Below are 14669 nucleotides of genomic sequence, written 5' to 3'. Positions count from 1 at the left end.
AAGAACTCCTAATGTCATAGAGGTAGTAATACCTCATCAACTTTGGACTTTGTAAATATCTTTTTCAAGTATCTCATTGTCTATTTATCTTGCTGATGAAAGTCCTCAGTGACCAAAAACCTTTAACTTTGGTCCATATTGTTCCGTAATTTTACTCTTTATTTATTATTATTTTTTAAATAAACACTTAATGCTGTAGCTATAGTCACCATGTTTAATAACATGTAATATCCCACTGGCTGGATGACACTAATATACCAAACCATTGCTACACTCCTCTTTTGTTTGAATTTTAAATTGATTCCAGTCTTATGCTAAATATATTTATGCTAAATATATTTATACTAAAATAGTTATAACAGTAGCAAAACTCCTATTGTTTGTCAATGTTTCTTTTATTTTTTGAAGATAAATGCTAAGCCTGGAATACTTGATTAAATCACATAAGCATTTTTTAAATGTTATGTATTGCCATATTGCTTGTCCAAAGAGTTGGTATGTTTTTGTAGCTAGTAACAAAAGGGTCAGTTTAATCATAACCTTGAAAAATTGTGTCGTTTTTATTCCCTAGAAAATTTAGAAAATATTAAATAGTATACCATTGTTGCTATGCTTTGCATTTCTAATATAAATGTCTTTTGATTGCCTTTTGCCCACTTATCAAGGTACTTTATATCTGTTATACATTTTAATGAGTTAATAAGCACTATTACTAAATGCTTATTCTGTCAAGTACTTAGTTAAATGCTTCACCGGTAATACTGAAATGATACTCTAAGGTAGGCTATATTATTATTTCACTTTCAGTTTTACAAATGAAGAAAATTGATCGCTGGTATTAGCCTCTTTTCTCCCAAACCTTATTGTATGTATACTTAGTACCCGATTTTAGCCCAGTCCTCTGTTTGCAGTAAGTTAGTTTTTCCTCTCTTGCTAAAAGATTCTTAGGGCCAGGACACAAAAACTGCCCTGTTATTTCATACCATTTACAGTACCAAGGGCTTCAATTATCACTTAGAAAACATTATTTTATGACTCTCTATAAAGTTTTCTATTCAAAAATCCACGAAAGCTTATCCCCACCATGCCTTGTGTTTTTATTTTCCTTCCTTCCTTCCCCACCTTTTCCTTTTTGTTTAGCCTTCCTCATTTATATATTTTTCTTTCTCTCTGAGAAGAGTTGGACCTCTCTCTCTGAATATGAACAAGAGTGGGTAGAAGGAAGAACTCATGTGCTATATCTTACATAAAGGGCCATAAGTTTAGCTTTGTCTTGAAATGGCGTTCTATAAATTACCACGTGATACACAGATGAGATTGGAAGTTGAATACATTCAGCACTCATCTTTAATTTTTTTAATTATTAACATTGAAAATACGTTTTATTTTTCTATGTTTTAGTTTAGGAATTCCTTCATTTTGGGACTTCCATCTCCAAAAGGAGGCAGCCCAGGCCCCTCCGAAGCTCTGTGAGACCCCAGTGAGAAGATATTTTCAGGACTTTCATTTACAAAAGGTGATGGCGTGGACACTATGTCTCCATCCACGCCTGTCACTTTCACTTCATGCCTGTCCCTTTATTATCTCACTGGTGGCTATGTACATCTGATCACATCTAGCTATCCCTCTGCTCTACTCTTTGGGGGCATGAAAAGTACTTGGGGGTGAAAAGATGAGCAGAAAAGGAGTACGGGAAGAAAAGGAGTGAGGGTAGTAGAGTGTTTATGTCTACTAGCGCCCATTTTCACCCCAGAGCCTGGAAGTATGAGACTCTTGTTTTTCTTTTCTGAATTTCATCTGTCCTTTCTTCCTTCCTTCCTTCCTCCCTTTCTTTTTTGAACAGCTATTTCTCAGAAGAGACTTCCGTCAGAACATGATGCCAAAGTACCCTGCTAATGTGAACTATTTTTTTCTTTAGCACTTTCTGCTCAGGAACCCAATATATTCTCCCAGGCTGAATTGTCTTTCTCTCCTTTTTTGCTCAGTAGTGAGGACTGGAGGGAAGATTTGGATAGTACAGAATACAGAAGCTACATTGTAAAAGTTTGCTTTAGTCTTAGGATTTCCAACATATGCTCTGTTATAATTCCCAACATCTAATAGCTCTTCGGATGTACCAAGATTTTACATTTCTTGCAATACTGACAGAGATGTGTATATTTATACCTCAGGGTCTCTTCGGCCCACTTTTAGCAGTGGTAATTTACAAGAGACTCAGAGTATGAGAGAGAAGAAATAATTTCCTAACCCACCAGTTTGAGAATGAGTCAGAACACTTAACAGTGACCAAAGGATTTTACGCACAATCAGTCAGGATTTACTAGAGTAAATCACTTTCACTCCCACTGCTGTGGGAATCATGTCAAGTCCAGTGTGATCAAGTCCGATAACAAAGGCAGGTGGCCCAAGACAGTCTGAAATTTATGAAGTTGTCTCATCTGTATTTTCCTCTGACTTTGGGTTGGCCACCCATCATTACTTAAAGGAAGCATAGGAGAGGTGGGTGTAGGTTATAAAACAAGTGAATGTGTGAAACCTGAGCTCAAGCTAACAAATGCTTATAATGGTAATGAATATTTTAAGAACTGTTTTCCATCAAGCGGTCTTCAGAGAAGCAGTTACAAAGTTGCTGTTATTATGTGCTGCCACCTGGTGTCCATTTTGTAGAATGCAAAGAGTTTTCTGCCTGGCTGATGGCTGTGTTTTTTTGGGTTTGGGGGGATTTCCCCAATTCCCACCTCCCACCTCCCACCTCCACAACTGAGGATTTGTTTTAGGAAAGTTTTGTGAAGTGTCTCACTTGAATACAATGTCCCACCAATTGCATACATATAAATAGTTGTCATTCAAATTTAGTTCTTCCCCCTCTAATTGCAGTAAGCACCTTTTCCCACCTTCAGTGTGACTTGTTTTTGTGTTTTGTCAAAAGAAAAATAAGATAAATACTTGCATTTCTTGAGTGGAAATCTGTTCCCCGCATTAAATCACTAGTATCAATATCAATCCCTCACCTGACTGTTACCTATCAATTTGTGGGGAGACTGTCTACCTATTCCTAACACCTCTGACTTACTGAGGTTGAATATTTCCTGACCTATGTGTCTTCCTTAGCCCTAAATCTATCCAATAATTTGTGTTTTTTCCCCTCTGTGTGGAAAAATAGAAAAAAAAATGTCAATACAGTTTTGACGATGAGTTGGTGAAACATTCATTCATTGGCTCCCATCAATGGATAAATTCACCTGCTCGCCATCGTGGGAAGGTAGGGATGAGCCTGCAACATTCCAAGCCAGGCTAAGAAGTGTCCCAGCTCCAAGAAGAAAGACATTTAAGTGCTTGTTTGACAAAAGTTCTTTATCTTCCTTTCTCAGAGCCTATGATGAGGCTCTGTGTAGACATGCCCAAAATGACTCAGGGAGAGCAGCATGACCCCTGCTCTGAAGACAATGGATACACGGGCGTGAATGTGGTCTTTAGGGTCCGGGAGATTTGTCTTGACTCCCATATTTGTGAGTTCTATGCCCTTGGGTAGGATGTAGACTCACTAAGTTTCAGTTTGCTTGTCTGTAATATGAGGTCTCAAACCCACCTCCCAGTGCCATGTGCTTCCATGCTTCTTGCCTGTGTCCCCGTGGGTTAAATGGAAATTCAGTGAGGTCTTTTTATTTGACTTTATATATTCAGTCCTTGGAATTTTGATTGTTCTGTGGTAGATGTTCAATAGCTACTGGTGACTGACTTTGCGTTTCAATTACTTAACAAAGCCAAAATGCCAGGTGTAATTGCCAGCACAGAGTGGGGACCAAGGCATACACAATAGCTCCTCTCACTGACACACATCTAAGAGGTCAGAAAGACCTCAGGAAGAAGTTCAGGTTTTTCCAGTAGAATTATAAGTTAGAAGAAAATACACTAAACCAGAAGCAATAGATAGTTTTTTTGTTTTTTTTTAACGCTAAGAATGACATATTAAACCCCTAGGGAACTGAGGAAGAGAGAAGAGAAATACAGGAGATTTGTGCTTTTGTAGTGCTTGTTACTGAGTAGCAAACACAGAGCAGGAAAAATCTAGAGATGTGACATGAAATTTGAGAGTCCATATATTCTTTTGCTCAAAAACCTTTAATGAACACCTACTAAATGTCAGACACTGTTCTCGCAAGTGGAAAAGCTCAAAGAGGTTTGTGATGATGTTCATATCTTTGAAGGAAATAGGGGAGTAAGACTTTCTCTCCTTTCTGAAAACGGCTTTATCCTTGAAGGGTATATTTTAGAAGTCTTATCAGAAACTGTGAGACCCACCTGTTCTGTCTAAGCCCTTAAAGTTTGCAGGAGTAACTCACTTCCTGAGTTGTCTCTCAATATACCTGACAGCAGTCATCTATAAGGATTCAGTTGCAGAGAGAAAGTGTTAAAGGTTTGAGTCAGGGCAAAACCTTGCCAATTGACCCTTTTCACAGCTCTCTCCAGAGCTGACAATGTCATCCAAGAGGCTCCTGAGTTACGGTAACAAGGTGACCAAGCTCTTCCACTGATATCTTGAGAACTAGAGGGAGCACAAACCAAACCCAGCGGATGCGGAATGAACAAGACAGATACTGTGATGCAAGTGGTCAAATGCCCAGAGTACATCATTCCCAGAGTCAGGTTTCGACGTAAGTCATAGGTTAAAAGTTGTTCCCATTAGTGAATTCTCAGCCACTCTTAGACAATAAGCTTTTGACTCCCTTCCTGGTTGTATGATCTTCACTGACTGCAGATGAGTTGGTTCATCACAGACCAGAATAATTCCCCAACAGAAAAGAGACCGAGGTAGCATCATTAGGAGCACCCCCCGCTTTCAGCTTCTTCTGAAGAGTTGAATGGTGCTTTGCGTGATTCCTTTAAATCAGTGCAACTTCTAAGGGAAGTGGAGAGTTTGGAAGTGGTGAGCCTTTGCTCTGTCCTTCCAATTAACATCAGGTAAAGTAGTTTATATGGAAACCTACACGGCTTCTACCTTGTCACAGACTATACACACTGGCTTTTATAGTGTGAGCATTTCAACTAAAACCATGGTGAAATCTGACATTGACAATCTCCTAAACCAATATAGTAATGCTTAATTCTTTAAAAAAGACAGCATAAATTAGTGACCAGATTATAGGCTTCAGAGTTAGAGAAACTGGGTTTGACTCCAAATCTGACTGGCCTGAAGTAAGTTACCTAAACTCTGAGAACCTCATTTTCCATGTTAGTAAATGGACATATTAATATCTTCATTATCTTTCTTGTGGACCTAAAGTTCACCTTCTTTAAAGAAAATAATAATTTATTTTCTAAATAAATATAAAAAATATAAAATATATATATTTATCAAATGTGTATTAAAAAAATAAAAAATAAATAAAATTAAAATTTATTTATTTATTTATTTATTTGAGAGAGAGAGAGAGAGAGAGAGCAAGCACATGAGCGGAGGGTGGGGTGGGGGAGAAGCAGAGGGAGAGAAAGAGGGGCAGAATCCCTGCTGAGCAGGGAACCTGATGCAGGGCTCCATCCCAGGACCCTAGGATCATGACCTGGGCAGAAGGCAGCCACTTAACCAACTGATCCACCAGGCACCCTGGACCTAAACTTCTACTAGACAATTAAACTTTCGTAGGTACTCAAAATAATTTATGTTAATCTTTATTTTTGAAAGGAATGGAAAGAACTGAAATGAAATTAGAACATCTAAAAAGTTGATAGCTGTATTTCTTCCTTTTGAAATAAAATTGTTTTAAGCAAATTGGAAAATCTTCACTTTTATTCTAACACCATAGAGATGTTGTAATTTATAAATTCAAAATGAAATAGCACTGCAGGTAGATAGAGTGTCAGAGCGATTCATGTTACTAAGGTTCTGAGACCTGCAGGTCTTCCCCTCTTTGACTTGTTTATCACATTCACCTACGAGGGAACATTTCATAGCAGCTCAAAGTTCTAACAAAGAACCGTGAGATAATTGAATTTCATGCAACTTCATTTCTAAGCAGTTCCATTTCCAAGTTTAGGGAAGGGAAGAGTAATGCCAATACGTTCTGTAAATGATCAACATCTGAAACAGATTCAAATCAGAGCCATTTATCCAGGGCTTGCTATAGACTAGAAGCAAATAAGGTATAGTATCTCCCTGCCAGGAGATGAAAAATATAGTGGGAAATATAACAGGCAGGTTAAATATGGGTTCCATCAGTCCGAGGGTGTTCCATATTCCCTGATCACATACTGTCAAAACAAGGGGTGTAGACCAGCAGTCCTTCCAATGTTTTTCTTTTCTCTATTTGCTGTCAGCTAATATTATGACCTGCATAGAGACAAGGCTATGGTTGCTCTGATTCATTTTGCTGCTCCTGGTGCCTAAAAGAAGTGGGCTCTAGGGGAAAAGAGGGGAAAGGTCTATGTGGCTTTCTGTGTTGTTGTTTTTCCACCTTTTTCATTGTTTGATAGAAAAAATGACTCTTCATTAGAAGACAATTGGGTCCAAGAACATAATGTTCATATTTGTATGTTGGAATATACATATTGTTTGTTTTGTTTCTGTTTATCATGTTGGTTTTTTTTTTTTTTTTTTAAGACAGTGGCTCATGGTTAAGAAACTTCAGGCATGTAAGAACAATCTAATCTTGTTGTAAATATTAACTTTACTGAATCAAAACTGTCCCTTCAACCAAACCCCAAAATTCTAAGAAGCAAGTGGAAATAACTACACAGAGATCTTCAATGGTCATTTTAAACATATTTTTGTGTAAGATTTTAGTGACCTGAATAAAGTCTTTCTGTAAATTTCTTTTTCTACTACTTTTATAAGATGAATTATCCGGTTATTTTGGACTGTTAAACCAAAGCCAACTGCAGCAGTTTGATATAATGGATAGAAACTTGAGTATATTAATCTCTTTAATGTTTTGCGACTTACAAAAGGGCATTCTTTTTTTTTTTAAGATTTATTTTTTTATTTATTTGACAGAGAGAGACAGTGAGAGAGGGAATACAAACAGAGAGAGTGGTAGAGGGAGAAGTGGACTTCCTGCTGAGCAGGGAGCCTCATGGAGGACTGGATCCCAGGACCTGGGATCATGACCTGAGCCAAAGGCAGATGCTTAATTATTGAGCCACCCCGGTGCCTCCACACAAATATACATGTATAATTGCTTAAGTAATACATATTCAATTCAGTATACTTGATAAACACCAAGAAATAGAAAGGAAAATAAAAAGCTGTGATTTTTTTATCACCTGATTTAACTATTGTTACACCCAGCTCTTTTTCCCCATGCCTAGAGTTCAGTCATTGACTCAGTGAATATGTATGTTGTACCTCCTCTGTGCTAGGCACTCAGGAGTACTTCTGTAAGCCTGAAATGCTTTTTGTCATTTTGAGGACTGTTTTTAGATAGGGAGAGAGATAGAGGTGATATATACAAAAATTACTTCTTAGACAAATGAACAGGATGAACTACATATTGTATTATGTAGATGAACTACATAATGTATTACGGTCTTTATTAAAATCTTCCCATATCAATATTCTTTTATAACATAGGGTTTATTATGTCATTATAGGAATTTATTACATGCAATGTATACAATGACTCTTTTAAGATATATTTTAGATGCACAATTAAGAAATAATGGTGCACTTCATTCTTATGCCCACAGCGTTAACAACTTGTGAGATGACTACTTTAGGATAAACTTAAATTCATAGGAATGGACTTGTTTAGTCAAAAGACAAGCACATTTTAAAAGATTTTTTTTTTTAAAGCATATTGCCAAATTCACTTCAGAAAGATGTGTTCGTGTACTCTCCCACCAAAATTGTATGGGAGAATCCATTTCTACACCCTTTCAGTAACCCTTGGTATTATTTCTGCTAATTCCTGCCAATTACATTGGCAAAGAGGGAAAAATCATTTCACTGTTTTTATTTGCATTTCTTTGATTTCTAGTGAGGTTCAACATTTAAAAAAATATTGGGGGGCTGCCTAGGTGTCTCAGTTGTTTAAGTGCCAACTGTTGATTTTGGCTCAGGTCGTGATCTCAGGGTCCTAAGATCCAGCCCCAAGTAGGGGTCCTCACTGGCCATGCAGCCTGCTCACAATTCTCTCTCCCTCTCCCTTTGCTCTTTCTCTAAATATATATATATATATATATATATGTATATACATATATATATATATATATATAATTTTTTTTTTAACTAGGCAATGACACATTAGCTGGTTAGTTTTTCAGATTCTGAAATATACTGGAACAATGAAAAGAAGTAACAATGAAGGGAGGGATTCTGATTTCTGTTTTTACTTTGCTATTTTTGGCTTTCCGTGGAAACAGACTCTGAAGTCAGGGACATGGATACACAAAAATTGGAGTTTTAGAACTTGAAAAAGGGTTTGTGAATGTTTATAGTAAACATTTCTCCAAATGAGAAATGTTTACTATAAATGCCATGATTTTTAAAAATTACAGAAAGTCTTTATCATTCCCCAAATTCCATACCACCTATAGATTTTAATAAAGAAAAGATTAATGAAGACTAGTTAAAAATACAGTCTCTACTCATTCCAAATGTTGCTGATACAATATCTATGAATGATTTCTTCAAGTGATAACGCTTTTTGTTTTGTTTTGTTTCTTTTTTTTTTTTTTTTCCTAAGGAAAAACTGGTCTACTTCCTGGATTGTTCTTTCTAGCCGGAAACTTGAATTTTACAAAGAATCTAAGCAGCAGGCTCTGTCTAACACGGTAGGTAGTTCTGTTTCTACTCTTATCTTCACAGAACTATTATTGAATTAAAAGTTTGGTTTCATCAGAAATCACACTAAAGCCTCCAAGCTACCAATGACTGAAAGCAGATGGAGGAAATGACTCAATAAACTTTTAATCAGATGAAGGGAAAATAGAACTTAGTGTCTGTTTTATTAAGTGGTGCATTTGGAGAATAATCACAGAATGAGACGAATGGTGAGCAGCTATCTAGTAATGTGAAGGTAACACTTTAAATTAAGGTGCCATTTATAAATGCTTTATTCTTATTTATGAAATGATCGCTAAATGCAGCTACTTGCCCAAATAATGTATTATAAAGTATGTTATAAAATGCATTAGTAATAAATGCTTAACAGATGAGACTATGGGAAGCTGTTTTAAAGAATATTATAAGACGTAAATCCTATTAAACCATGTACGTGCATCTTTAATACATGAATTTAAGTTGTTATCTAGCATGCTATAAAGTGCTTCATACATTAATAAATAATAATAAACTGTTTATAAATGGCACCTTAATATAGGGTGTTACCAATGAGGAAACACTCTAAGTTAACCAAGTGATTTTTTATCTTAGTCTAACTGCGAAATTCTCTATAACCAGCTAACCTTTCTGAATATTTCTGACTCCGTCTAATGGAGCTAATACAATTTCTGTATCCTGTATTATTACGTTAAGTGAAATTTGTAGGGTTTCTCTGTCGTACCTGGAGGAGGGCCTCACGTAAGCCCACAGAGATTTGACAGTGACAGAAAGTAAGAGCCATTCCGAGCTAGTTACTGGGGCACCTCAAGCTCAAAACCTTGCTGCTCAGGCCCCAGAGCTGCCACGCCATGAAGGAGACAGTGGGCAGGCAGCATGTCTGACAGCATCCTGATTAGGAAGGACGCCGGCAGGAACCAACCTGCCATACCCCATAGGCCTGATGGGCAGCAGGGAAAGGGGTCGCCTGGCAGGAGTTAACCACAATGAACTAATTTGTATTTGGCAGGTAATAAAACGACGGAAAGTTCTTTGCTTTCCAGCCACTAGTCCTGTTTGCTATGTAATCCTCTTTAAATAGGAAATAGAAAATCATTTGCTAGGAGATGTTTGTTTGTTTGTTTTTAAATAGAAGAACAAAAGGTAGGGTTTGGCTTGTTCCTGATAATTGCAATAGTCTTTATCCCCAAGTGGCTTGCTGATTGTGGAGTCTCATGCTGTCCAATCTGTAAACTAATTATAAATAAATTAAAAATACATCTCAATCCTTTGTATTTTTAATTTAAACTGCCTCAGAAATTTGTTCTAGCCTTTTGTTTTGTTTTTATTTGGGGGCTACAGTAAGGTTGGGAAAATCTTTTTAAGAACAATAAAGTACCTACCCCTAAGGGCCAGGCACAAAACAACCCCCATCCAATCAGGGGTCCTTTGTCTTCCCTTTGAATGAGTTCTAAAAGGGGAGTCTGGAAGGGGAGGAAAAGTCACTTGCCTGGCCAGTTTGGCTGCTGAGATGATCTTCCTCCTGCTGGGTGAGAAGAAGAATTCCACTGGAGCAGCGTTTATGTGAATGTTCTGGGAGAATGGGAGAGATTAGATTCCAAATTAAAGCATTTGCTTTATTTTTATTTTATTATTTTAATCTCCTCGTCCCAGGACCAGGAGATATAATTATCAGCTGTTTAATTTTATACAGGTGAGAGAAAGCTCTTTCCTAGATCATAGGCAAACCTTTCAAGTCAGCCCACTAATTGCTTGCCTCCAGTTCAAACTTCAGAGTTGTAAATTGACAATAGATTTTACTTTTAGAAGAAATTCGTTAATGTTTTTTGGCAGTCCCTATTTATTACTTCTGGCCCCGTTTTCAATGCTCTTATGGTTTCTCCCAGGCACTCATCTTCAAAGTGAATTCAGGGCAGGAACTAACTGTGTTTTGTGGTAATGGGGAAGAGAATTACAGATTCATGTTTGTACTGCATGAATTGTCGTGCTCGTCAACTTCTTGGATACATTTCTAACCAAGTATTAAAGGCCTAGTGGGATAGCCCACATTTACCAATTCCAGTCTCAGAGAAACGATACGATGATTGCCAGGCCTTGATTAAAGATGCTGTGGTTTTATTTTGAAAGAGATTTATGCTCAAGTTTCTGAATTTCCCTTGCACCCCCTTACACATGTCTTGGTATTGTTCATTGTGCTTCTGGGAAGAAGTCTGTCCTTTCCTCCAAGGGGTCAGTAGAAACTGAGTAGTACAGAATGTGGTTTAAAGAGTAAATGGCATTTTAATCTTTATAGGAATGATCTTTGAATGTTAATGCAGTGGTAAGACAAAGCAGCAAAGTAGCTAGGAGCAGGGCTTTGAAGTTCAACCACAGGGGACTTCCTTCCAGTTTTGCTGCTTAGGACCTGACAAAGTCATTCAACTTCTTTGAGCTTCAGAATCCTCATCTGTAAAATGGGGATACTGATATCTGCCAAGAGAATCAATAGAGAATGAAATTAGTTAATAAAAGAAAAAATAAGTAGTAGTGTTAAATTAATATTATGGTCTGATATACTCTATCAAATAAATAAATATAGTCTATAATATCTAATACAGGGCATGAGAGAATTATAACGTATTTTTACAGCATATTAATTTTGTCCTTGAACTGATGCAGACACGTGTAGAAGAGAAAAACATGTTGATTCAAGGAATACCAGCATATATGATCTCCATAAAGAGAACTATGTATCCATAAGCAGCATAAGTGTTGGGTCTAAGCACTGAATAGTTCTGAATGTGAAGCCATCACCTCCATCTGGGACTCTAGATGGTATCTCTTGCATGACCATAGATGCTTTCCTGGGGCCCTCAGCCTCTTCCACTGGCTGCTACTCTCTGACTTTCGCATTTAACACAGCACGTCACAAGATGTACCTGATTCCACATTCCATGTCTGACTCTTTCTTTCTCACTGAAATTCTTTCGGTTTGCACCCAAGTCAGATTTCTATGAGAAGCAGCCCCCTTCCAGAACTAGACACAGAATCATTTCACTGGCGTGTGTAAATGAGAGATTCATAGGCTTTGGGTCCTCAGTGACCTATTCAAGGAAAAAGAGGGCTGACTCATTCTGTTTTGTTTGTTTGTTTTTAGTAGTGTTGGGTCCATGGTCAAAGGAATGAGACTGATACAAAGTGAAGGTCAAGCAAAGCTTTATTTCGCGCCAAGCATCGAGAATCAAACTGACGGGCCAGGGACGTCTCTTGCAAAGAGGCAAACCCTCCCTGCCTCATAGACTAACTTTTATAGAGCAAAGGCCAGGTGGTTGGGCCTGGCTACACACAGGTGGCCAATGAGATTGTAACACACAGAGAAAGCTGCACAGTCATGCTAGGTCCCACACGGTAGCCAACTGAACTACAATTTACCCCATAGTAGCTATTTGAACTAGCCTATCACCTTGGCCCAAAAGGTGCCCGAAAGGCGGGGCCCACATTCCTCGGTAGCTAGGGAGACAGTATGCACGCTTTACGGATTGGATGTCTCCACCTGACCCGACTCATCCCTGCATTGGGGCGTTATCTCCACCTGACCTGACCCGCCCTTGTATTTGGGCTCTGTTATCAGGAACTGGTCGACCATATTGTACTGGTTTCCCAGACTTGCTTTTAAGTAAGTTCCCCCGGCTGGGGAGGGGGGGCAGAGTCAATTTAAGTTTTACTGCATAAACAACAGAATGGCTGTTCAACCCCGGTGGGGCCTCTCTGGCTGAACAGGCCCTTACAATAGGACATTCAAGGGTAACCTCCCGCTTACTACCTGTCCCTTTCCAGCAGGAAGGGCATCATAGAATATCCCAACCCCAAATCTAGATACGATAAAACCTCATAATGCAATGCATTAGTCTTTACCAAAATGGGAAAATACCCCCCTTCTTTGTTTATACATGTCGTCTCTGTTTTGTTCACTTCACCTTGGACCAGAGAAAGTTTGATTAAGACTGACTGGCCCTCCTGTGTGAAGGAACATTTGAAAACCACTGGTGTCACTACGTCCAGGGTTTCCTGGATTACGAAAGAAAGAATGATGCTCATTTCCTCACTTTTTTTTTTAACCCTATACTGGTTTGTAACTGACTTTAAATATTTGAAATATATTCATTGGAAAAATGCTGAAACCATTTTTAGTAAAATGTATAATAAATATGTATATTTTAAAAGTCATTAGTCAAACTCCTACACAGCCACCCCCTAAATCAAGACTCTGTCAGCCTTCTAGAAATCTCACTCCCTGCCATTTGTCCCTTTATCATCCAGCTTGTTCCCTTGCCACATAGTTCAGGCATTTTAGTCATTATTTTATAACGTTCATTATTTTCCCACCTGTGTCTATAGCCCTTAAGAAATGTAGTTTATTTCTTCTGGTTTTGAATTTATATAAATGGAAACACAGTGTATGCTTCTTTTATTTCTTGCCTCTTTCTTTAAATATGTTATGCTTTTTCTTTTCATTTTTTTTCTTCCATGTTTTTTTTTACACTGGTTTAAGTGATGTCATTTGTTTCTATTTTGTTAGTGGCTTGCTTACCATTACAACATCGATACTTACCAAAGCCTAAAGCTAATCAAATGCTTTACCCTCTTCCAAAATATTACCTTAGAATATTTTTAATCCGTGTATCCTCATCTCATAGATGCTATTGTTGTCTGCTATTGTAATTCTTTTTTTTTTTAACACCACCAAACAGTATTTTTTGTTTGAAATAGAGTCAGTGTTGATTTAATATTTGCCATGTTCTTTGCTATTTACTTCTTCCTTCATTTTCTACTAAGGCCTTTTTCTTTTGTTTGAAGTATATTCCGAGAAATTCCTGTAACAACCTCTCTCAGTGTTTACTTGTTTCAAATATCTTTATTTCTCCCTCATTCTGGAAATATATATATTCTTTCAGGATACAGAATTTTGAGTTGGCAGTTACTTTCTTTCAGCACATCAAAAACGTTATTCCAGGGGCTCCTGGGTGGCTCAGTGGGTTAAAGCCTCTGCCTTCGGCTCAGGTCATGATCCCAGAGTCCTGGGATCAAGCCCCGCATCAGGCTCTCTGCTCAGCAGGGACCCTGCTTCCTCTTCTCTCTCTGCCTGTTTCTCTGCCTACTTGTGATCTCTGTCTGTCAAATAAATAAATAAAATCTTTTAAAAAAATGTTATTCCACTGTTTTCTGTCATTTATTGTTGTGATCAAGAATTTACCTTAGTTCAATCACTGTTATCTGGATGCTCATAATATATTTATAATTACCTTTGTTTTCCCACAGTTTTATTCTTCCTGCCTGGATCGTTGCCTTGAAATAGTTTATAACTGTCCCTAATATATTTTAGAAAATTATCTTATTATTAACTTATTTTGCTAATACCTTTTCAAATGTATCTTCTTTTATAGTTTCTCTTTCTTTTCCCAATTCTTTAGCTAAACCCACATTGTCTTCTTAGTCTATTCTCTACATTTTACATTCTTTTTAAATCTTTTTTGTTTTTTTGTCTTTCTGAACTGCATTCCAAACCATTTCTCTTGATTTATCTTGTAATTTTTTAATTCAATCTCCCTTTGTGATAAACATCTTTATTTCAATTATTGTGATTTTCATTTCTAAAAGTTTTTTTTTAATTTATAGTGTCATTTGTGATAGTTGTCTTCTGCAGACATTTTCCAGATTCCCTTTTATTTTATTAAAATTAGAAGCCTGTGGTTGTTTTATATTCTGTGTCTTGTGACATAGCATCTGAAGTCTGCATCAGTCTGTTTCTGCTGCTTCTCACTCTGTTGTTTTGTTTCCTTGTGTGTCTGGTTATTTTTGACTGTGTGCTAATCATTTAGGCCTAGGATAAATATGTCCTACTCCAGAATATTTT

The 14669-nt window shown here is 37.4% G+C and overlaps 1 protein-coding gene across 2 annotated transcripts in view; it reads left to right on the top strand.

Annotated features, from left to right (window-relative positions):
* The window catches only part of ARHGAP15 (Rho GTPase activating protein 15), a 597249-nt gene that overhangs the window by 93132 nt on the left and 489448 nt on the right, over positions 1 to 14669 (top strand). For both annotated transcript variants that reach the window (XM_032856130.1, XM_032856131.1), the window contains exon 5: positions 8682 to 8769. In XM_032856130.1, the coding sequence (XP_032712021.1) occupies positions 8682 to 8769 (88 nt within the window). The remainder of the gene's footprint in view (positions 1 to 8681; positions 8770 to 14669) is intronic.

The sequence above is a fragment of the Lontra canadensis genome, unplaced genomic scaffold (assembly GCF_010015895.1).
Source record: "Lontra canadensis isolate GAN:19392208 unplaced genomic scaffold, GSC_riverotter_1.0 scaffold11, whole genome shotgun sequence".
NCBI lineage: Eukaryota > Metazoa > Chordata > Mammalia > Carnivora > Mustelidae > Lontra > Lontra canadensis.
This window is presented reverse-complemented; position numbering and strand designations above follow the sequence as displayed.